The sequence below is a fragment of the Macaca thibetana genome, chromosome X (genome assembly GCF_024542745.1).
Source record: "Macaca thibetana thibetana isolate TM-01 chromosome X, ASM2454274v1, whole genome shotgun sequence".
Classification (NCBI taxonomy): Eukaryota; Metazoa; Chordata; class Mammalia; order Primates; family Cercopithecidae; genus Macaca; species Macaca thibetana.
The window spans coordinates 111,185,979-111,211,519 of record NC_065598.1 but is presented as its reverse complement, the minus strand read 5'-3'; the positions used below and the strand labels follow the sequence as shown (position 1 = coordinate 111,211,519).

At 45.0% G+C, this 25,541-nt stretch overlaps 1 protein-coding gene across 4 annotated transcripts in view; it reads left to right on the top strand.

Annotated features, from left to right (window-relative positions):
* Positions 1-1,060: 1,060 nt before the first annotated feature.
* Positions 1,061-25,541, top strand: part of LOC126946626 (uncharacterized) — a 120,153-nt gene continuing 95,672 nt past the window's right edge. Inside the window, exon 1 of one of the 4 annotated variants that reach the window (XM_050777186.1) lies at positions 1,061-1,267. In XM_050777186.1, coding sequence (XP_050633143.1) covers positions 1,121-1,267 — 147 coding nt within the window. In that variant the 5' untranslated portion in view covers positions 1,061-1,120. The remainder of the gene's footprint in view (positions 1,268-25,541) is intronic. The other 3 variants (XM_050777188.1, XM_050777189.1, XM_050777187.1) reach the window with 3 other exon arrangements.

Here is a 25,541-nt window from a genome sequence, read left to right as displayed (position 1 = left end):
AGTCCATCAGGTCCTAAACCATTGAGTTTGTGAAACAAAAAAAAAAAAAAAAAAGTAAAAATCCATCAAAGACTATATTATGAATAGAAATTAAATGGGTCCACAAAAATATCTTCACAATCAATAGGTTGGCAACTGAATAGCCTGCATGCTTGCTTCCCATGGGTCTTGGGAGCTCACCAGACTATTATTTTAAAAGGATCTTTATTTGCATCCCTCCCTCCCACTTAAGAAATCAGGTGCTAGAAGGATGTACGCCCCACAAACAGTCCTCTTCTCTGAGTGGTGTCATCACGGGTTATCCTCGTTTTTCTTTATACACTACAGGTGTCTTCATTCTGCGACTATTATTTTGCAAGAGAAAAGTGTTCCTTTTTATTCAAAAGGAGGAAGGTATCAGGGCACTGGTCAGACACGGGAAAGCTTCGAGTCGCTGTCACTCTTTCAGAGGTAGCATTTCATCACCCACCTAGGCAGTGTGTGTGCCAACCAGCAGCATCCCCTGGAAGGCCGCAGAAGCAGCACTGGGCCCCTAACAGTTCCAGACAAAAATCAGGGGGTGATAGGGCACCGGCAGTGTCTGGTCTTGGGAACCAGACATTTCACTCCCCACCAGCTGACCCTCATACTCTCAGCCCCACGCCCCCACCCCAAGACCACCTGCTGTCCAGATACTCCCAGACCTTTTCTCTTACTCATTCCCTCTCACCTGGGGAGGGAGCAATTGAGGCTTTTAATAACCTCAGGCAAAATAATGATACAAACTGACCGTTTGAAAATATACATATTTAAATTTCTTTTACATCTAAATGTTTTGCGAATATTGAACTAGAGATATTCCATTTTATTGTTCTGTCTCAAACATCGTTTGCCCTCTAGCAACAAGGACCTTACTCTAAGGGAAAGAAATAGATTCTACCGAGCAATTGGCCAAGATGAAAGATTTCCCATCTGACTTTCCCAAGCCCACCTCTCCCGACCTATCAAGTACCTGGTACTGGCGTAAGACGTCCCACTCCTCCCCTGGGCGGAGCCGACACCACACAACCCGGATTCCCAACACCTCCTCTTCCTCTGACCTTCAGCTCCCACCCGCTCCGAGGAAGAGGAGACACACAAGATGGAGGGAGGAATGGCATCCTACCCTGTTGCAACGCCGAAGTCGCGCTGCCGCAGGGGGCGCATTGGGGTCCAGCCGTCCCCACCGTCCCCACAGCGCAGATCACAGGTAGTCGGACCTTTCCCGCTGGCGCGCGGCCTCAGCCAGGTAGGTCTCCTTCCTTCGTCTTTCCTTTCTTTGCCTTTCCTTTCCCTGACGCTGGGGGAAGTAGGGCCGGGGTCTGTGCCGCAGGCGACCTTTCTGGTGCAGAGGACCTTCCCCACCCTCCATCGTGTGAGCAGCCAGAGCCGGGCGCTCGACCTTGAGCAATGGTGGCTGCCTCACCACGGGCTCGGGCGTTCGGCTGATATCTGGGAGTTCCAGAGGGCCGAGTCGGGGGCCGCGTGGGCGGGTCGGGGTCTTGCGTTTTGGAGCACTGGGTTTTTACCTCTGCGTGAGTTTTTAGTTCTAGCAAGTGTAGGAAGAGCCTCCTAGCAGAGTCCCTCTAGCCTTCCTCGTAGGTTAGCCTGGAAGCTTTTCTGTGGGGCCAAAGGCCGGGGCGAACAGGAGGAGAAGGGTGCTCCCACGGATTCCTTCGCCCCACTAAGGTGCTCCCCACCTACGAGGCTGGAGGAGGGTACTCGTGCTGTGTCGGTTTGGACTGAGTGATGGTTAAACTGCGTGGCCGCCGTGCGTGCTGACAAGTGCTGGGCTTCCCTGAATGTACCCCTAAAGAGGGGACATTTCCTCTGATGAAATTTTGATCTAAAAGCAATACAGCTCCGTTTTCACCTACGCATTTAAAGACATGGAAAGACAACCCCCAGATTTTCAGGGACTCCCTCACATTTTCATATTTTTTCAGTTCTGTGAAATGGGAGGATCTGAAACGGCCATGATTATTAAGAAAAAGAAAGAATGAAGCTTCTTAAAGTATCAAAAATTACAAAAAATAGTGGTAATAATGCAAAATATAATCTCAACAAATTATATGTAGACAAAAAAAGTTCAAAAGGAAAGAAGACACAGTTGTGACAGTTATACTGGTTATTTTTAGGTGAAGATGTTAAGAGTGTTTGTGTGTTCGCTCTTGTGCTTTGTGTTTCTTGTTACTGATACTAAGGCAAAAGTTTGGCCTTATTTCCAAGATTAGAAAAACTGAACAAAGGTCTATGGAGATTTGATTGCATAAGAGGCCGTTTCACATAAGGGACTGCACTGTGTTTTAAGTGGGATTATAACCATTTTAACAGTAAAGAAAACAAAGCAATTGCCACCAGAACATGTGGTTTTTACATTCCTTGTGAGATGGCATTTGGCTATCTGCATGTGTAGGACAAATTCTAGCAAGAAAATAGTGTGATGACTTGAGAACACTTGATAGAAGCCAGAACCAAGATGGGTCAGGAAATGGTAGGTAATACGGGTTCCTCAGAGGGGGACAGGTCATGGTTGGATATTGATAATATGTGAAAAAATATACAACAGTGTAGTTTTTGTTTTTATTTCCTTTATGAGTCGCTAAAATATATTTTTGTATACTTTAAGATCCTTATTTTTTTTTCTTCTGTGGACTCTTAATGTCTATTTCTGTTGGGGTAAGGGGAATTGAACATGCACTGTTACACATTCTGAGACCTGGCTCTACAGAAAAGGATGTTCAGGGGACCATTGGCATTCAGTGAGGCATGCATGTGGGTGCGCACGCGCACCCACACACAGTAGAAATACAGTGCTAGAGACACACATACAAACACACAGTAGAAGCACAATGCTAGAGCCAGACACACACACACACAGTAGAAACACGGTGTTAGAGCCAAACACACAGATGGAACACAATTCTAGAGCCAGAGACAGGCAGACAGACAGACACACGGAACACAATGCTAGAGCCAGACACACACACGGTAGAAACACAGCGCTAGAGCCACACACACATACACACACACACACGGAACACAATGCTAGAGTCAGAGCTGCCAGGTTGTGGTCACTGACTGAAGGCAGACACCAGGCTGTCTAGTGGGGTCCTTGCAAGAGCTCGAGTCTCCCATTTTCTACACTGATGGGAGATGTAGGAACTGTGAACTGTGGCAGTTCAGCTGCACAACACATCAGCATCTGGAAAACCTCATGCAAGCGGTCTTTGGCCCTGGCTGAGCCATGACTCTGTGTGCCTGGATTCCTGATTTATGCAGCTCAGGACTAGGCAGAGTGCAGGGATTTTTTCTTGGCCACCAGGATGATAGGCACATTCAATCAAAAGTGTCTGGGAGGTATCCCAGGCTGTTGGTTGTTTTGTGTCTCCATTTTCATTGATTTCAATTTTTTAAGTGTTTATTTATTGGCAACAGACTATTTTAAAAATGTTTTCCGTAAGTTATTGGGGTACAGGTAGTATTTGGTTACATGGTAAGTTATTTAGTGGTGATTTGTGAGATTTTGGTACACCCATCGCCCAAGCAGTATATACTGCACCATATTTGTAGTCTTTTATTCCTCGCCCCACTCCCACTCTTCTGCACAAGTCCCCAAAGTCCACTATATCATTCTTATGCTTTTGTGTCCTCATAGCTTAGCACCCACATATCAGTGAAAACATGATGTTTGGTTTTCCATTCCTGAGTTACATCACTTAGAATAATAGTCTCCAATCTCATCCAGGTTACTGCAATTGCTGTTAATTCATTCCTTCTTATGGCTGCATAGTATTCCATCAAATATAACACAGTTTCTTTATCCACCTGTTGATTGATGGGCATTTAGGTTGGTTCCACGAATTTGCAATTGTGAATTGTGCTGCTATAAACATGTGTGTGCAAGTATCATTTTCAAATAATGAGTTCTTTTCCTCTGGGTAGATACAAGTATCATTTTCAAATAATGAGTTCTTTTCCTCTGGATCAAATGGTAATTCTATTTTTAGTTCTTTAAGAAATCTCCATACTGTTTTCCATAGTGGCTGTACTAGTTTACATTCTCACAAGCAGTGTAGAAATGTTCCTTGTTCACCGCATCCATGCCAACATCTACTGTTTTTTTATTATGGCCATTCTTGCAGGAGTAAGTTGGTATTGCATTGTGATTTCGATTTGCATTTCCCTGAGCATTAGTGATGTTGAACATTTTTTCATATGTTTGGCCATTTGTATATCTCTTAAGAATTGTCTATTCATGTCCTTAGCCGACTTTTTGATGGGATTTTTTTTTCTTGCTGATTTGAGTTCATTGTAGTTTCTGGATATTAGTCCTTTGTCAGATGTATAGATTGTGAAGATTTTCTCTCACTCTGTGGGTTTTGTGTATAGGCTGCTGGCTGTTCCTTTTGCTGTGCAAAAGCTCTTAAGTTTAATTAGGTCCCAGCTATTTGTCTTTGTTTTTGTTGCATTTGCTTTTGGGTTCTTGGTCATGAAATCCTTGCTTAAGCCAATGTCTAGAAGGGATTTTCCAATGTTATCTTCTAGAATTTTTATAGTTTCGGTCGTAGGTTTAAGTTCTTAATCCATCTTGAGTTGATTTTTGTATAAGGTGAGAGATGAGGATCCAGTTTCATTCCCCTACATGTGGCTAGCCAATTATCCCAGCACCATTTGTTGAAAAGTGTGTCCTTTCCCACTTTGTTTTTATTTGCTTTGTCGAAGATCAGTTGGCTGTAAGTATTCTGGTTTATTTCTGGGTTCTCTATTCTGTTCCATTGGTCTATGTGCCTATTTTTATACCAGTATCACGCTGTTTTGGTGACTATGTTCTCATAGTATAGTTTGAAATCAGGTAGTGTGATAACTCTAGATTTGTTCTTTTTGCTTAGTCTTGCTTTGGCTATGTGGGCTCTTTTTTTGGTTCCATGTGCATTTTAGCATTGTTTTTTCTAGAGTATTCCAGAGGTTTTGATAGATTGGGTCATTATTGTCATTTAATTCAAAGAATTTTTAAATTTCCATCTTGATTTCATTTTTGACCCAGTGCTTATTCAGGAGCAGGTTATGTAATTTCCATGTAATTGGATGGTTTTGAAGGTTTATTTTGGAGTTGATTTCCAGTTTTATTCCACTGTGATCTGAGAGAGTGCTTGACATAATCTCAATTTTTTAAAGTTTATTGAGGCTTGTTTTAAGGCCTATCATATGGCCTATCTTGGAGAAAGTTCCATGTGCTGTTGAATAAAATGTGTATTCTGTGGTTGTTGGAGAAAATGTTCTGTATGTAGCTGTTAAGTCCCATTTGTTTCAAGGTATAGCTTAAATCCATTGTTTCTTTGTTGACTTTCTGTTTTGATGACCTGTATAGTGCTGTCAATGAAGTATTGATGTCCTCCACTATTATTGTGTTGCTGTCTATCTCATTTCTTAGATCTATTAGTAATTGTTGTATAAATTTGGGAGCTCCAGTGTTAGGTGCATATATGTTTAGGATTGTGATATTTTCCTGTTTGACAAGGCCTTTTACCATTATATGCTGTCCCTCTTTGTCTCTTTTAACCGCTGTTGCTTTAAAGTTTGTTTTGCCTGATATAAGAATAGCTACCCTAGGTGGCTCAAGCCTGTAATCCCAGCACTTTGGGAGGCTGAGATGGGCGGATCACGAGGTCAGGAGATCGAGACCATCCTGGCTAACCCGGTGAAACCCCATCTCTACTAAAAAATACAAAAAACTAGCCGGGCGAGGTGGCGGGCGCCTGTAGTCCCAGCTACTCAGGAGGCTGAGGCAGGAGAATGGCTAAACCCGGGAGGCGGAGCTTGCAGTGAGCTGAGATCCGGCCACTACATTCCAGCCTGGGCAACAGAGAGAGACTCCGTCTCAAAAAAAAAAAAAAAAAAAAAAAAAAAAAAAAGAATAGCTACCCTTGCTCACTTTTGGTGTCCATTTGCATGAAATGCCTTTTTCCACCACTTTAAGTTTATGTGAGTCCTTATATGTTAGGTGGGTCTCCTGAAGGCAGCAGATGGTTGGTGAGTTCTTTCCATTCTGCAGTTCTGTATCTTTTAAGTGGAGCATTTAGGCCATTTGCATTCAATGTTAGTATTGAAATGTGAGGTACCATTACTTTTATTGTGCTTTTTGCTGTCTGTGTACTTGGTGTTTTTTGTTTTTTGTTTTCTCTTTTTTTTTTCTTTCACAGAAAAGTCAGAACTAAATTTTATTTCACATTGATAGAAACCATGAAAAACGTTTACATTTTCCCACATTACAGTACAACATTTCAATGGAATATTTCCTGCTATAAATAATATCTTGCTGATTTGTAGAACTGAAACAACAGTTTATGTTCTTCAAGGTAAAGAAAAATGACATAGTAAATGATTGTTTAAACTTGTATTTTTGTTTTATAGGTCCTGTGTGATTTATGCTTGAAAGAGGTTCTGTTTTGATGTGTTTCCAGAATTTCTTTCAAGATTTAGAGCTCCTCTTAGCAGTTCTTGTAGTGGTGATTTGGTAATGGCAAGTGTTCTCAGCATTTGTTTGTCTGAAAACGACTATATCTTTCCTTCATATATACCTCATATATGATGTTTAGTTTTGCTGGATACAAAATGCTTGGCTGATAATTGTTTGTTTGAGTAGGCTGAAGATAGGGCCCCAATCCCTTCTAGTTTGTAAGGTTTCTGCTGAGAAATCTGCTGTTAATCTGATAGGTTTTCCTTGATAGGTTACCTGGTGCTTCTGTCTCACAGCTCTTAAGATTCTTTCCTTCATCTTAACTTTGAATAATTTGATGACAATGTGCCTAGGCAAAGATCTTTTTGTGATGAATTTCCCAGGTGTTTTTTGTGCTGCTTGTATTTGGATGTCTAGGTCTCTAGCAAGGCTGGGGAAGTTTTCCTTGATTATTCCCCAAGATATGTTTTCCAGGCTTTTAGAATTCTCTTCTTCCTCAGGTACACCAATTATTCTTAGGTTCAGTCATTTAACATAATCCCAGACTTCTTGGAGACTGTTTATATTTTATTATTCTTTTTACTTTGTCTTTGCTGGATTGGGTTAATTCGAGGACCTTGTCTTTGAGCTCTAAATTTCTTTCTTCTACTTGTTCAATTTATATTGCTGAGACTTTCCAGAGCATTTCACATTTCTAAAAGTATGTCCAAAGTTTCCTGAATTTTTTATTGTTTTTTCTTTAAGCTATCTGTTTCCATGAATATTTCTCCCTTCACTTCTTGTATCATTTTTTGGATTTCCTTGCATTGGGCTTCGCCTTTCTCTGGTCCCTTCCTGATTAGCTTAATAACTAACCTCCTGAATTTTTTTCAAGTAAATCAGGGATTTCATCTTGATTTGGATCCATTGCTGGGGAACTAGTGTGATTTTGGGGGTGGTGTTGAACAGCCTTGTTTTGTCATATTGCCAGGGTTGGTTTTCTGGTTTCTTCTCATTTGGGTAGCCTCTGTCAGAATGAAGGTCAAGGGCTGAAGGCTGTTGTTCAGATTCCTTGGTCGCACTGGGTGTTTCATGATGTATTACTCTCCCCCTTCTCCTATGAATGTGGCTTCCTGTGAGCCAAACTGCAGTGATCATTGTCTCTCTTCTGGGTCTAGCCATCCAGTGAGTCTACCCAGCTCCAGGCTGGTACTGGGGGTTGTCTGCACAGAGTCCTGTGATGTGAACATTAACCCATTGGTGGGTTAATGCTCTATTTTTGTGCTGGTTGACCTCTTGCCAGAAGGTGGTGCTTTCCAGAAATCATCAACTATAGTAGTGTGGAGAGGGACTGGTAGTGGACAGGGCCCTAGAACTCCCAGGATTATATACCCTTTGTCTTCCACTACCAGGGTGGATAGGGAAGGACCAGCAAGTAGGGGCAGGGCTACGCATCTTTGAGCTCATACTCTCCTTGGGTGGGTCTTGCTGCAGCTGCTGTGGAGGATGGGGGTGAGATTCCCACGTCATTGGAGTTGTGTACCTAGGAAGATTATGGCTGTCTCTGCTGAGTCATGCAGGTTGTCAGGAAAGTGGGGGAAAGCTGGCAGTCACAGGCCTCACTCAGCTCCCACAGAAACGGTAGGGCCAGTCTCACTCCCATTGTGCCCCAGCAAACAGCCCTGAGTCTATTTCCAGGTGGTGGGCAAGTTGGGCTTGAAAACTTGCCCAAGGCCATCTGCCTCCCAGCTGCAAGAGAAAAGTTCTTCCCCCCTCTGTGAAGTCTGCAAGCCCAATTCACACCCTCCTCCGAGTTCTGGTCAGGAGGCCTCTCGCCCCATTCAAATTGTTACAAAGTTCAGCTAGAGAATTCCTTCTCTCTATGGAGTTTTACCCCCTGCTCCTCTGGCCACCCTCCTGATGGATCCCTGTGGTGCCAGGCAGGAATGGGCTGCTTGGGGACCCATTGAGCTCTCAGGGCCTTTCTGCTGCTTCCTTTACCCCTATATTTTACTCGTCTCTCTAACTTGACTCAGCTTCAGGTAAAGTCAGAAACTTCTCCTGCAAACTGACCTTTGGCTTGTCCAGTGGGGGTGTGCTCAGGAGAGGAGGGTTTCCCTTTCCCACTTCTACAGATGGGGCACTCACAGTATTCAGGGTGTCTCCTGGGTCCTGCAGGCACAGTCTGTTTCCTTTAGAGAGTCTGTGGATCCTCTTGGGATTGCTGGTTTCTTCTTGCAGTTGATCTGGAGCTAAAATTCACAGTGCAAGATGCCGCATGCTGCTCTGTCCGGAGCTGCAATCTAGTCCTGCCTCCTGTCTGCCGTGATGCTGCCTCTCTCCTGATTTCAATTTTTTTTTAATTCTGTCTTAATTTCATCAATGACCCAAAGATCTCTTTTTAGGAAATTGTAAGCTCTTTTTAGGAGTGCTCTAAGAAAGGAAGTTTAAATATTATCAAGTATGTGTTAGCTAGAAAAAAAAACTACATTTTTTCTCAACTGTGAGAATTTTGTGGTAAACATGATAAGTAGGGCTGGGCCACCCTAGGGACACTGCTAGAAGACATTCTAGCTTTTGATAAATCCTTTAGTGCAGAGGTTTTAACAGAGTTTTCGTGTGCCAAGTATTCTGAGATCTTATATCTAAGTGACCTAAAAATAGGACCATCATAGCCTGAAGACAAGAGGACAGCATTGTGAGTAGAGCTGGGTCCACAGGCCCTGTTGTCTTCGGATGGCAGTTTTGCATCATACTTCATGCCAGTCCTGATGCCTTGGGGCTGCCATTCTTTGTGTCTAGCTGCCTGAGACTTCAAGGTTAAATTATATTATAGTAAGAATGCCCAAGACAGAATGTTCCCACTGGTCCTAAGTAGATTTGACTTCAACTCTGTGCTCAGACTAAAGACATTTCCTATAGTCTTGACTAGATCCAGTGTTAAAGATAGAGCCATGGGTAGATATGTTTGGATCCATTCCTAGAGTTACATGATGGGGACAAATTTATTCTCTGAGAAGAAGCTAGAGACCATTCTACCAGAAAGATGCCCTGCACACTGGAGGACCAACTGTGAGAGCTTGGAGTCACTTAGTGACAATCACTTTAATGCTGGTTGGCTTTTTTTCAGTGGCAAATGATGGAGGAAGAGGTAACTGAGTGGGTGGCACCAAAGGGCATGTTAACATTTCTGGTAAAATACTGCCATGTAAAGGAAACTCTTTCCCAAACCAGTCACTCTTCTTCCCCGCTTCCATCTTCCCCTGACTTCTTATTTTTTCCCACACCGACTCACCTCTCCACTCCTCACCCTTCCCTATCAAACCTTACTGTGGTGCACTGGAAATGGAAAATAAAGTGCTAGGCAGAACTGTAGGGGGACACGCAGCAGAACCACACTCCAAAATGCATATACAAAGCATCTCCTGGGAACAGCTCAGACTTTGGAACCTCCAAACAGGCACCAGGAAGAGACAACCAGCCAGGGAGCCTGAGCTGAAAGGCATAGGAAGCCTAGGCTAGGGACTCTGCTTACCACCATGTTTATTCAAAACTGCAGTAGCATATCTCAAAATTGTATGTTCACCTGAAGTTTGAGTCCCAACCTCCAGGGGACAGTGGGACACTGGTCACCTTTGACCTCATGGTCAAGTTGCCCTTGCAGTGGCCTGTGAGAATGCCCAAGTGCAAATGTCTCCTGGAGAGCAGGGGTTGGGCTCAGATCCTGCTGCCTGCCCAATTTTCTTCTCTTCCGTGAGGGCTTCACCATCCTCCCATGTTAAAGGCACAGTTAGGGATGTGTTTAGGTTGGGTCCATCCCTTGGACGGTTCAAGGGGACCGCTTCCCTGTTTGTCAGGAAGGCAGGCTAAGAGGACCCTGCCAAGGCCAGTCTTCCCAGGACAGGGTTCCTCAGGTGGGCCAGAGCTGGCCCAAAGTGGCTGAGATGGTGATCTGCCATGTTCGGAGCATGGTTGGCGTTTTTTTCCTCAGCAAAGGGCGGAGGGAGTTGACCTCGGGGAAGGGCAGGTGGGCGTTTCTGGAGCAATACTGCCATCAAGAGGAATGTTTGGCAATCCCACACACCCTTCCCTGTGCTTGCCTGGGGAGGAGTGGTTTGGGAGTGCTGTGAGGGACCAGGCAGGAGTACGGCCAGTGCCCAGATGGATCTAGGCTCTCTGGAGGCCCAAGGGAAATGGGACCCGTGGCTGGATCGGACTGTGGAAGCCCCAGAGATAGGCACTGAGGATGAGCTGGCCAGCCAGGACACCTGGCAGGTTCTATACAGGAAACCATGGCTCAGGAACCTGGTGGCGGCCATGATCTGGGTGAGACTAATGGGGGCCTCAGCCAAGGAGCTTTTGCTCGAGGCCGCAGGCAATTTGCCTGGTGCCCCTTTTCTTGGGAGCAATGGGCGTGATGGCCTAACTGGGTCCTCAGCCCCAGGAGGCTCTCTTGGCCACAGTGCACAGCAGTGAGGATGGGCCACTCCCAGTGTTACCAGTGGAGGGTGTCCAGGTTTTTAGTATCTTGAAAAATGAATTGGACAAAATGCACAAACCAAGCAAGGAAAGAAGGAAACAATAAAAGCAGAGATTTATTGAAAATGAAAGTACACTCTACAGGGTGGGAGCAGGCTTGAGCATAGGGGCTCAAGAGCCCCATTACAGAAATTTCTAGGGTTTAAATACCCTCTAGAGGTTTCTGTTGGCTACCTGGGGTATGCCCTATGTAAATGAAAAGGATGAAGTAACATTACAAAGTTATTTACTAGGTTTATACCCTATGTAAATAGGATATTACCTGTCATAGCTGAAGTGTTTCCATGTGATTTAGTTCTAGGAAGTCAGCATGAATTGGCCTTTTGTTTCTTGCCTCCAGACCCTATTCTCCTACCTCATTTCCCCCCGAGAGGTGTGATCCTCATAAATCTTTATGGGAGGTGGAGGAACTGATGGTCTTTCTTCTGTAACTGCTTTCTGATGGCTTGGGGGGTAGTCCCTACCTATTGGAAATTATGGAATTCTCACCCTGCTCTGTCTAGTGGAGGCAGGGTGCCTCCTTAGTGGCTAGGGGTGATGTCTTCACCTGGAACTGCCTGGAACCTTTGTTGCATGATCATCTGAAGCTTGATGGTCTCTATGTGAGAAGAAATGAATTTGGTTAAAAGATTTAATGGGAACTTCAGGGGGTGTCTACATATGCTGTCAGGAATGTTCATTCTAGTGATTTGCAGGAGAAAAACAAATACTGGTCTGTTTTAGAATCTGTGTTTCCTTAAAGTTTTAGCACAAGCAACTCCATTTTGGTTTGGTTTGGTCTGTTGAGGCCTAGTGCATAAGCTCAATCCAAAACAATGGCCTCCCACAATTTTGTTTTTTAAAAAATTCCCTTTTTGGTCAGGTTCTCACTTAGATGAGAGTATGACCAAAACTTAGGTCCTTAGCAACACTCTCAGTTACCATAATTTTAGGTATCTGGTCTCAGCATGTCATTCATAGGTTACAGTGGTCTCATAGTCACACATTTTTTTCAGCTCTTGTCATTCCAGTTGAAGAGAAACCATTTGACATTCTAGAGATGGCTGCATGCAAGCATTTAAAATCTCTGGGAGAAGACAGTGCACCGGGGAAACTATTGCTATGAGTATCTGGAAGATTATATCAAGAGGTTGGAGTATGTTCCTTACCCAGGCTCTGCATAAACCAAACCTCCAAAAATCAAATAGATGTAAGAATGAGCTAGATAGAGTCTATTCCCTTAACTAGGCAGTTTCTTCATTAATCCGCTACACCTGAATCTCTATAATACCCGATGTTTTCTCCATAGGCCATAAGTGCCAGCAGCCGCACAGATACTTCTCTGTTCAGCCAATTCTATCATAACTTTGACAAGAGAATTTAAAGTCTGTTGTGTAACTGTAGCCTTTACAGTGGAATTTGCTGTAGAACCTATCATGAGGGATACATTTCTCCTTTTACGTTGCTTCTTTTACTCCAAACAATGGAAAAAGGACCTAACAAATGATGCCTTTCTAGAAGAGTGAAGGCCTCCTGGCAATGTTCTCTTTAACCCATGATGTGGGTGAAGAAGAGTGAACCAATGTTCTGTTTCCAACTGATTACCAGGCAACGTATGTACCATTAAAGTTTCTCACCTACATTGGGCCTTCATCTTTTATCTTTCAAAGTATAAGGTTATCCATGTATAAGGCTAGTTCCAAACTCCTTCACAAATAAAAGTATACCCTATAAGTGCACATAACAGACCCCTTTTCTACTTCTATTGTACATAGAGGCATAAGCAAGAAAACGTATTCAAAGATAAGAGTCTTGTGATAGAAGAAGTCTTAATCTGTGAACTCTTGAAAAGCTATTTACATCAAGGATACCATCTTCTTCTAGGGAGAAAATTCCCTCGTTACTTTTACCTTAAGGGTTCCAGTGGGTGTACAGTTCCAAGACTGTGGATGGACCCTTCTCAATTGTGAGATTATGAACCCAAAGTTCAAGGTTCTAAAGTTTTGCTGCAATGTGGATGGCAAGTATACTCTTTCTCTGATGTTCTCAGAAGATCCAGTCTTTGGGTCTGGCGCAGTGGCTCATGCCTGTAAATCCAGCACTTTGGGAAGCCAAGGCAGGCAGATCATTTGAGGTTAGGAGTTCAAGACCAGCCTGGCCAACTTAGCAAAACCCCATCTCTACTAAAATAATAATAATAATAATAATACAGAAATTAGCCAGGCACAGTGGTACACGCCTGTAATCCCAGCTACTTGGGAAGCTGAGGCAGGAAAATTGCTTGAACCTGGGAGGCAGAGGTTACAGTGAGCCGAGACTGCACCACTGCACTCCAGCCTGGGAGACAGAGCAAAACTTTGTCTCAAAAAAAAAAAAAAAAAAAAAAAGGTCCAATCTTCGGGTTCTAGATTGTATTCTTTCAGTGAACCATAAAAAGCTTTCTTTACCTTGTGAAAATACACGGTGGCATAATAACTTAGTATTATAACAACCCTTTTGCATGGGAGAGCTTCTACACAACCAGAAAACATGCATTGAAAATAACAATTGAATGAAATCCTTTTATAAAATGTTTAAGTGGCCCATCAGGTTACCACATGTGCCTGAAGCTTTGATTGTTTTCCCAGGAATATGGAAACATTGGTTATAAACTACTTTAGCAATTTATAAGTCACCACACCAATATATTCAATTTGGGTTATTTTATCTTTTCCATGATGAGTCATGGAATACAGAACTTTTAACAATAAAAGCTTTAAGGACTCAGGAAGGACAAGGTGGTCATCCTGGTTCTCCATGAGTCCATGCTTAATTAACATTAGACTTATATCTTCTTTAATATCAGTTGTTTCTCCAAATTAGGTGCATACCACTGATAACAGATGGGTTATCATAGGTAATTTGACTTAGACAGTGGAGTTCATTAATTGTACTTCTAAACAATTTCAGTATCAGCTGGTTTAACAAGAAAATCTGACAAAGTATTTTTTTTTTTTTTTTTTTTTTTGGTGTCCAATTAATTTTTGGTTCTACTTGGGTTAGTAGCTTTATACAAGCAAATTTGATTATTTCTGTGGTCTACAATAACAACCTAATAACCATAATTATGATTGATAGCATATACTCAGACATATTCAAATTTTAGAAATTCCATACAATTTTGGAACATTTATTAATATTATTCACTAAAATATAACCTGAAGATGATTAAACATTTTTTTTTTTTGACAATGCTTCCCATGTAACTAAACATGTCAAAGAGATAAAAGACAATTTTAAAGCTGAAATTCAGTTTTGGGAAACCTATTAAATATGTTAAAGGTTTTAAAAAATTTACATTCTCATGCCTCTTTATAATCTTTTACCAAAAACACATTTCACTTTTCTTACACACCTTGCATGTAAAACTGTTTCTAGTAGCCTCAATTATGTGCTATAATAGTGACTCTTAGCAATTTTAATTTTAATTTTAATGTAAACCCTAGTAAGTTATGTTAATTAGGTACTAGGTGCTGGTAAAGTTTGACTGTTTCCAGCATAGCTAGGGGTGTAGCCAACTCTACATGTTCCCAGGCCTTACCTTGTTGTAAAGGAGGAAAATCAAACAAATTTCAAAATTCAAAGAAGGAGTTTATGACCTTAAAGTATTTAGCAAACCTAATATTTGAACATAATTTAGACCACATGTTTACATTTTGAAGACATTTGCATTTTACCAATTAGCTTTAAAGCTGTTTTTTTATTACCCCAAGATTAATCAAGTCACATGAAATAAAAGGTATTTAGGGTCCATACCCTGAATTTCCTTAATGATAAGTAGCAGATTGAAGGTAGTGTATTTCTTCTGTTTCTTCTGTCTTGAGAGCAGTGTTCAGTATCACTGTGTTCCTGCAGCACAAGTTAGGCATTTGCCCATGCCTTGACTTCCCTAACATGGTCATCATAGGGTTTCTGTTACAGAATACATGTGGGGAGTTACATCAGAACACGTGAGTCTTGCGAATTCACTGCTCTGATTCCTCAATGGAATGCATGCCTCTGTGTGTTTTGTACATCAAGGTTTCTGGGCAGACCTGTCTAGATGTTGACGTAGGCCAGGTGTGAGGAGGACAAGTGTGTTCGGGGTGGCACCTGGCTCCCCTCCTGTCTGACCTAGGCTGGTGTGAGCTCTCTACCCATCGCCCTGCCAGGGCTGCCACGTGAGAAAGGCCAGGGACCCAGTCCCGCTATCCGGGAATTGCAGGTTCACCTGAAGTTTGAGTCCCAACCCCAAAGACAGGCTCCCACAGGTGGGCCAGAGCTGGCCCCAAATGGCTGAGATGGTGATCAGCCATTTTTGCAGTGCAGTTGGCATTTTTTCCTCATCAAAGGGTGGACGGAGTACCTGGGGCAAGGGCAGGTGGGCATTTCTGGAGCAATACTGCCATGAAGAGAAACTTATTTGGCAAACCCGCACACCCTTCCCTGTGTTTGCCTGGGGAGGAGTAGCTAGGGAGTGCTGTGGGGGACCAGGCAGGACTAGGGCTGGGCAGATGGATCTGAGCTCTCTGGAGACCTGAGGGAAGCAGGGCCCATGTCCAGTTGGGGCCATGCAAGCCCCAGAGATAGGCTCCAGGAGGAGCTGTACAACCAGGATGCCTGGCGGTTCCCGTACAGTAAGCCATAGCTCGGGAGCCTGGTGGCAGCCATGATCTGGGCGGGACTGGCAGAGGCCTTGGCCAAAGAGCCTTAGTTTGAGGCTATGGGCAGTTTGCCTGATGCCCCTTCCCTTGGAAGCAAAGAGGGTGATAGCCTAGCTGGGTTCTTGCCCCAGGAGGCTCCCTCAGCCGCACTGCATGCCAGTGAGGAGGGGCCACTCCCAGAGCTGAGTCCTGCCACCATTGTTGCCAGTGCTGGCCAGCACCAGGGCGTTCCTCAGTGCGTCCTAGGGAGGAAGGTGGGCCATGGGGGATCCTACGGGGTCCGTAACCACACTGTCTTTGATTAGGTGGATGTGAAGCCAGGCCAGGCCCAGCCACCCTGAGACACCACTCCCCCGCCTTGTTGAGACATGTGACCCTGTCTTGCTGTGTCCATGTCCCCGAGGTTGTCTTGGAGCTGGGCCATTCACTATGGTCCTCATTTTTGCATGGGGGCCTTTAATGGACCCCGGTTGTCTTTGAGGGTGCACAGGACCTGGCCCTGTGATCAGAGACGCGCCGACCAATGGATTCGGTTGCAAATCTTGTGAAATGGAGACTCTGGGCATCAGCTAAGGGGGACCAGGACCTTCCAAGGCCTGCTGGAGTCTGGGAAGCCAAGAGCACCTAGAAGGAAGGACCTGTCAGACAGGCCTGGATACAGCCTGTTCCATGCCAGAAGGGTCTGCTGCTCAGGCAGCATCTCCGTGCCTCTCCTCAAGTGGGTCTCTGAGGTAGAATAGGGCCAGGCCCAACGTGGTGTGCAGGGTGGAGGCTTGGCAGATGCCTCTCTTTGCAGGACCCAGTCTGGTACAGCAGTGGACTGGGTCATCTCCTGCGGCTAACTTGCCCTTCCGAGGGTGTTCAGGTATCTCCCAAGTGAACAGAGACTCGTGTCCAAAAGATAGAGATCAGCACCACTTCACAGAATTCAGGAATGGAAAAGGAACCTAGAGGACCCTCTTGAGGTGACAGGTGGAATGTCCTATTTTGGGTTTTGTTTTGTTTTGTTTTGTTTTGTTTTCTTTGTGGAAGAACTGAAAGAAGGCATAAGGAGGTGATGGGCCTGAAACCTTGGAAGCACAGGACCAGAGCAGAAAAGGTCCAGAGGGTTCATGGTCCTCCATTCCACCTGAATCCAGCTAGAGAGTGAGCCAGGTGGATACATGTGCCCCTCCTTGCCCATGTGAAGAGACACTGCCATCCAAACAGACATTCACCTTCCACCTCAAAGCACATTTAATGTTAGCACGATGACATTCAACTGGGACTTGCCTCACCTTGGCTTGGGGGACCCAGAAAGCAGGTCGCTGGGGTGGTGTTGCTGATGGTGGTAGAAGCAGAGGGGGTAGCCAGGGTCTTGATTTCTTGGGCGTTTCTCTTGTGGCCTTTCAGCCTATGTGCACAATATCTCACACATTCAGTTGCATCTCTTATCGTTTTAAAGGCACACATTGACGGGAATTCCCAGAGACTCAAAGAAACCCAATCACGTAGAGACAGAGAGAGCAAGAGAGGAAGTGGGCTCCAGTAGAAGTGGGTGAGAAAGTGTTGGTGCTGAAGGTGGCGAGAGAGAGAGAGTTAGTGAGTTAGTTAGTTAGTTACAGAGAGAACTCTAGAAAGAAAAAGGTACAGAAAAATAAAATATGTTATGGAAAATCCCAAAAGGAAGTGCATAGGGGTCAAGGAGTCCGGAAGGGGTCAGGGAGGTAGCAGTTTGGGGTAGTGCGTTCCTTCTGTTTCCTCTGTCTTGAGAACAGCGTTCAATGTCACTGTGTTCATACAGCAGATGTTAGGCATTTGTCCACACCTTGACTGCCCGACGAGGTCAAAATAGGGTTTCTGTCACAGAATACGTATGGGGAGGAAGTTCAGAACACTTGAATCTTGCCCATCTACTGCTCCCCCATGGCACACATGAGTCCTCAACACCATGCACGCCTCTGTATGTTTTCTATTTCAAGCCTTCTGGGCAGAGCTGTCAAGAGGTTGACGTAGGCCAAGTGTGAGGAGAGCAGGTGTGTTTGGGGTGGCACCTGGCTCCCCTCCTGTCTGACGTACGCTGGCATGTGCTTTCCCCCCAGCCCGTTGCCAGTGCTGCCACGGGAGAAGGGCCAGGGGCCGCTATTCCAGAATTGTAGGTTCACCTCAAGTTTGAGTCCCAACCCCCAGTAGCCAGTGGGATACCAGTTGTCTTTGACCTCGTGGTCAAGCTGGCCTTGCAGTGACCCGTGAGTATACCCAAGGGCAAATGTGTCCCAGAGGGTAGAACTAGGGCTTGCATCCTACTATGTGCCCAGTCTCCTTCTCTTCCCTGCGGGTTTCACCATCCTCCCATGCTGAAGGCATGGTTAGGGATGCGGTTAGTTCGGCTCCATCCCCAGGGTGGTCCAAGCGGACCGCTTTCTGGTTTGTCAGGAAGGCAGGCTAGTAGAAGGACCCTGCCCTGCAGTAGAAGGACAGGACCCTGCAGGTGGGTCAGAACTGGCCCAAAATGGCTGAGATGGTGATTGGTTGTGTTCGGAGCATGGTTGGTGTTTCTTCCTCAGCAAAGGGCGGAGGGAGTGGACCTGGGGGAAGGGCAGGTGGGCATTTCTGGAACAATACTGCCATCAAGAGGAACTCACTTGGCAATCCTGCGTACCCTTCCCTGTGCTTGCCTGGGGAACAGTGGCTTGGAGTGCTGTGGGGAACCAGGCAGGACTGTGGCCTTTGCCTGCAGGAATCCGAGCTCTCTGGAGGCCTGAATGAAGTGGGGCCATGGAAGCTTCAGAGATAGGTGCCAGGATAAGCTGGCCAGCCAGGATGCCTGGCATTTCTTATACAGGAAGCCATGGCTCGGGAGCCTGGTCGTGGACTAGCAGCTCAGGACTTTTCATGAAGCCTGTGGCCATTGTTCTTCTTGCCTCTTTGCTGCCTGCAGTACCAAGTCTTATGGTTGCTGCCACTGTAGCAGAGACCTGTCCTCTGTGTTGCAGGTTCTATCTCCCATGAGGAATATGTGCTTAGTTGGCTGCCTTTGCAGACTTCTTTTTTACAGACTGACTTTTCCAAGAGTCGGGGACATTTAAGCCATCAGCAAGAATGGAAGTTACTTTCCTTTAACCCCTGCCTTTTGAACTCTCCATGTGTGCTTGCTCTGGTCGCTGAGACTCAAGGTTTAAGACCCCCTTTATGCACCTCTCCATTTTTGGGTTCAGTCGCCTCCCGTTTTCCAACTGCAATTTTTTGTGTGTGTGCCCAGCCCCAGTCTTCTTCCCCATTTTACCCAGATCCACCCACCCCCACCTATCCTCCAAACCCGTCAATCAGGCGTGCCTTGCTAGGAAGGAGGTGCGTACTCATTGGCACATAGCCTTTTTCTGTAGTTTCTGCCCCTCTCCAGAGGCCATTTCTAGAAAACCTGTAGGGTGGATTGTGCCCTTTTTTAGCGCCTGCCTTCCTAGGGATTTGCTCTCAGGTCAGCACTTTCCCAAAGGTCAGGTAGGACATCTCAAAGCCCAGCCATTCACCCTTTTTATTTGAAACCTACCAGGTGGGTGCTGAAATCCTCTGCTTGCTACACTTTATTTTTCATTTGTGAATTTTCCTAAGTGTATGTAGGCAGAATATTTGGGGGCCAACCAGCCTTATCTTTGCCAAGCCCTGAGGTTGAATCCAGACCTAGAAAATCTTCTGGGTCCCCAGCCCAAAGCTTTGAGATTGGTTGTCTGAGCATGCTCCTTCAGCCTTAGTCAACACCATAGGAAAGCTAAGCCCACAGACCATGCCACCCCATGTGTGTTGATTTAAGTATCTTCCAAGAGGAGCCAAGATGGATATTACCCCTGGAGACCAAAAAATCAGGCAGCCCTGGAATATTACCAAACTGAAATGAATTCTCATTATAGACTCAGTTCTACTCACTATAGGATAATGTCCTGCTCAATTGATGTATAACCAGTGGTTACTGGCACTGTCTGCACTAGTGAGAAGATGGACAGAATGGCATCCTGTGGCGTGCTTAACCCAGCCTTTCTTTGAGGGGAGAGATAAGAAACCAGAAAAAAAACTTGCAATGCACCACACCTGAGTTACTCTTTCTTATCTTATCGTAGTACCCAACAATCAGGAAATTATTTTCTTTATGGGCTGCACCTGGCAATGTGACTGTTTGTTCCTTCCCTTTTTTGTTTGTCTGGGTCTTCCAGATGGGACAGTGGTTCTCAGGTTTCCCACATACCTGAGACCTTCAGGGCAGTTCTCCCTTTCTTCCACTGAACTTACATCTACACCAAGAGCAAAGATTCATAGTCTGAATGCCCTCCAGTATCTTCAGGTGTCTAAACATGGCAGCCACTGAGACCTGGCTTCTACCTACCAAGCTTGGCAGGCCTGACAAGCCAAGGTTCCTTAGTTGGCAAGCCTGGCTCCCTTACTTTCACACTGACTCTGGAGGCAACCAGTCAGGTGCCCACATCCAGACCCAGAATTTTCTGAGTGTCCCAAACCCACCCTTTCTCCTATAAGAAACCTTACTCTCCAGATACACAGAGAAGGGCTGGAAGCAATGCTCAAAGAGCTTCCACTTGATGGCACTGTTGCTCCAGAAATGCCAATCAACTTGGCCTGCCATACCTTGCCCTCCACACTTTGTGGATGAAAAAATGCCAAGGAAGGCCCAAAACTAATCCAGTCACTGGAAGTGGGGCTTAATTTTTTGGGAGAAGGGGTTATCTTCTTCTCAGGCCCTCAGTGAGAAATATGTCTGTGTGAAAACATTCATCAAAAAGAATAGATGTATTTATTTTTCTCTTTCTATATCATCTCCTTATGAGCTTTAAGTTCGAATTTTTTATAAAGGGGTTCCTAGTTTCCTGAGCACATTTGTGAGTATTATAAGGATCATCTTGAGTAGATTTTTGTTTTTATATTTAGAGACATGTCTTGCTATGTTGCCCAGGCTGGTCTCAAATTCCTGAGCTCAACTGATCCTCCCACCTCAGTCTCTCAAAGTGCTGGGATTACAGGAATGGGCCACCACACCAAACTTTTGGGTAAAATTCTTTCATGGGGGTACTGACTCATAGCTTGAGGTGGGCTTAGTACCTAGATTTTCCCTCTTATTCTGGAGTCACTGGCTCTCTTCTATACTGATGGAGCCATGCCAAGCCCAAGGGAGCCCAGCAAAACAACCTCATCCAGTACACTGGCTCAGGAGGCCCAAGAGGGAGTAGTAAGCCATTGTGGGAGCAGCAGAAATTGGCAGGGACCATGTAAATTGTGAAGACTGGGGAAATGATGCCCTAGCTTACCTCCAGGGGTCTCAGGTAGGCACTCCCCCATTGGGTGTTCCAGGTTGGGGTTTCATGGGTCAGAAGGAAGGCCCAGTGGTTCCACACAGGCAGGTGACCATGGTGGGGGCCTTTGGTTCTGCAGCCCCTTCAAGGAAGCTCTACATGAAAGTGTGGCTCTTCTCTCCATGCAGCACCCCCTACATTCACTCATTTGTGCATTCATACATGCATGTATACATATATACATGCAAATACATATGGCTCTACTTTCTTCCTAATTTTGTATGTGTATCTGTGTGTGTTTTCTTCTTTTTCTCTTCCTTTCTCCCATAGCCACCTTGGAGATGCCACTGTGGATAGAGATTCCTCCCAGTTAAAGTGGTAACCCTTAAAACTGTGTGATGGCCACTCCTAAGTTGCCCCTCTGCTTTCTATTCCTCCTCCTGACTCTGCCTACAGTGAGAATTAGATGCCATTTTTCCTTGTGTATGTGTTTTTAATATCCAGTGTGAATGAAGGCAAATGCAGAGGTATGTCTGCTTTTGACTTTCTCTTTGACACCAAGGTACTTATATGTGATAGACTCTCTTATACTTTGTAGCTTTCACAAAACACCTCCACTGGACTTTGCATCTCTGTGCAGAGTCAACATATTCCCAGATTCTTTCCATTTCCCCTCTGTTATTTTATTTATGCACAGTGGAGAAATCATGCTTGTGAAGAAATTTATTTCTCCATACCCACACAAGTACACAGACCAGGAAGGAAGGTCTGTGAGTATAGATGCCAAGATATGATGGTTATGATTCCCCCACAGAAATGAGAGCAGTCAGAGGTATCCTCTAGTTTCACATGGGACTGTTCATGGAAAGCTGCCTCTTTATGACAGCCTCGAATTACATTTGTGGGATTTTCAATAGATAATTAGGGTTGATTTTAATGTTATACTTTCTTCAGAAATCATGATTGATCCAAGAGCTGATATCCTAGCCTGAAAGCACTCTCTCAGTTGGCTGGGTAGGTTGAATATATACATTGCCACCTTTTGGCTATCACTTTGACCATCAGCCCAAAATCCAGTGAAGGACAGTTGACTATCTTGTTGCAGGACACACAGAGTGGACAGAAAAAGAGGATACCTCCACGATCCCAGGTCATCTCTAGATTCTAGGGTTATGGTTGAGTGCTCTTTATCCTTCTGAATCCTCTTCCTTATCCTTTTCAAAAAGTCTGTTTTGGCTGGGCATGGTGGCTCATGCCTGTGGTCCTGGCACTTTGGGAGGCCGAGGCGGGCGGATCCCATGAGGTCAGGAGTTCCAGACCAGCCTGGTCAGCACGCAGAGACCCCATCTCTGCTGGAAATACAAAAATTGGCTGGGTGCGGTGCCAAGTGCCTGTGGTCCCAGCTGCTTGGGAGGCTGAGGCAGGAGAAGCGCTTGAACCCAGGAGGCGGAGGTTGCAGTGAGCCAAGATCGTGCCACTGCGCCTCAGCCTGGGCGACAGAGCAAGGCTCTGTCTAAAATAAAATAAAATAAAATAAAATAAATAAAATAAAATATCATAACATATAGAAAAAAATTACAAACAATACAAATTGACACTTCACTAATTCCCAGAGAGTGAAGGCAGCGTGGCATAGCAGAATGAGCGAGGTCTGAAGTCAAATTGTATGGGTTTAAATCTTAGCTTTGCCTGCTATGAACTGTAAAGTGTAGGCAAATCTGATGATACACCGAGACCCAAATCTTCTTTGGGTCTCGGTGTATCATCTACAAAATAGGCTTAACAATTCTTTTCATGATTGCTGGGAGGACTAGATAGGATGATATATGTGAAAGTTCTTAGTAGGTACAGAAATTTACTAAAAAAGACAAATCCACATGCTGTGATGCAATGTGGACTATCTTTGGTCACCTTCATGTCAAAGATGGTCTTAAACTGCTCTGGTTTGGTAAATGTAGGAGTAAACTAGAAGTCAGAGAATATGGGATCCACCCTTATCTGCTCTCAGACTTTGGTTTACAATGAGCTCAAGTGTGGGGATTGTGTCAAATGATTCCTGGAATCCCTTACATTTGTAAAATCCTATGAATTTGTGAAGTCTACAAAATGTGAATCTGAGGTGTATGTACTGTAGAGCAACTATTAGACAATTTATCACTATATATATATATAGCCTCCCAAGTGGCTGGGATTGCAGGTGCCTGCCACCATGCCTGGCTAATTTTTGTATTTTTAGTGAAGATGGGGTTTCACGGTGTTGGTCAGGCTGGTCTTGAGCTCCTGACCTCAGGTGGTTCACCTGCCTTGGCCTCTGAAGGTACTGGGATTGCAGGAGTGAGCCACCATGCCCGACCCTATCACATATTTTACAGAAGCCATCATCTCATACCTTTGAGTCCAACCCCAGAAAGAGCGGTCCCTTGCATACCATTCAACATGGCCTTGGGCATCCTTTCCCCACTCCCCAGCCATAGCTGTTTGGGCTAGGATTGGAAACCTGTCTACGGTGGGCCCCTTGGAGTCTCTTGCTGGCCACTTGGGATTAGAATGGAGAGAGTCAAGTTAACAGACAGTAATGCTGGACTTGGACAGTCACCAGCACGTGTTGGAGGCCGAGGGTACCATCCAATGTAAGCCATGGTGGATGGTGTAATAGGAGAGCAAAGGAAGGAAATCTGGGAATGGGTCGGATGGGGAGGGAGAAAAGGTGGGGGAAAGAGAAATGTAAAATGAGGGAAGCAGAGGAAGAGATAACATGGTAACGAGGAAAGTAACACCTTTGGTCATTTTCTGTTTCAACCACTCAGAGCAGGCCTGTTGGTTCTCTTTTACCTTCTGTTGTCTTTTACCTAAGTAGATTTTAGTGGCTTTTCTATTCTTGATCTCCAACCATGCCCTAAGACATATGGTAACACACACAGGATTCTCTCATGGCAGGGCTTTGTCTCATTCCTTTTTGCAACAAGCACAAAGTAGATGCTCAATGAATTTATGCTGAAATGACATGAAAATCATATGTTTGTGTATGAAGTGTCACTGATGGCACTTATATTAAAAAGGTTAAGTAAAATAGATAATTACATTTCAAAAAAAAAAGTCTGCTTTGTCCTATGAAATGGACAGTGGTCCTGGGATTTCAGCACATTTACAGTAGGAGACACTGCTGAGGCATATAGATAACTGGCATGGGGCAATGGTGACCTATTCTGTAGCTTTCCACCATGCTTAGTAGGTAAGGCTTTTTGAATGAGGTCCTGATGGTGGGGCCCAAAGTAGGAAGTGCATGGATGAGCACCTAGGCAAGATATGTTTCCCTCAGGGGATTTAGGTCATTTCTTGGAACTTGAGGTCAGTGTCCTGTGGTGTAGGACAGAGGGGAAATGGGTTGGGACTGGGACTCTGGGAGGCCGGCCATCTGCCAGTTATGGGACCTTTAGGCTCCCATATTTACTTCTAAGAAGTGGTCCTGGCCCCACTTAGGCAGAAAAAGTCCATTGGAGACCCAGGGAAGACAGACAGGTCTTTTGGACCTTCACCTTATTGGTGTTGAGTACAGCTCTGTCTTCCTGTCCTGCCCGTTATCTCCCAATCCCTCTTGGGCCCAACTCACTGCACAATGGCCCTCCTGACTGGTGAGGACATGGAGTACACTCTGCCTTAACTGTAAGAGGGTGATTGGGCTAAAAGGGGTGGGAGGCCACACTCACACAGCCTGGTGCCAATCGCTCAATGTCCCTTATGTCTGTCTCTTGACATACTGAGGAGAAATGTTGGGGAAATGTGGTATCTTGAAGAGGTGTTATTCCACACAAACCATCAGAAGTACACCTACCACAAGCCTGCTTGTAAGAATTGTCCTGCCATTGACCCTGCATCACATATGAGGATGGGTATCTCTAGATTGGCTCCTGCCTCCCCTCCTCACTGACCCAAGTGTGCAACCTTCCTTGTCTGGAGACCATTCCTTGTCTGGAGGGTACAGCCATTTGAAAGGAGTGGGGTACTCAGGCCACATTGTCTTGTGATGGCAGTTTTTCCTCATTGTTCACCCCAGTTCTGGTGCCGCTGGGCCACCACTTTGTGGGTATTGAATCCTGAGACCTCTGGGTCAGCCTGACCTTTTAGTGGCTTATGTCAATGCCCAAATCAAAATGTTACCTGGTAAGCAGAGTTTAAGTCTGGCTCCAACTCTCTGCCCAGGCTCAAGGTATTTTCCTATGGCCTCAACCAGCTCCATTGCTAAAGATTCAGCCATGGCTTTTAGGTATGTTTATAAGATAATGATCAAAGCCATTTCTCCTTGCCAAGAGGAAAGTTCAAGACCACCCTACTGGGAAGAAGCCCTGCAAGATAGAGGACCAGTAATGAGAACTGGGAGCCCCAAGGATTCAGCCAGGATAGATATTGGCTGGCTTTGTCTTCAGTAGCAAATGGCAGAGGGACAGGATATTGGGGAGGAAAGAAGGGAAGGAATGCTGGCATTTCTTGCATAATACTGCCATCTAGAAGAACTTGTTTAACAATCCCATGAACCCTTGCTCGTGATTGTCTGAGGAGTGGCTTGGGAGTGAAGTGGAGTTTCAGGAGGGAACAGAGCTATCTGGATGC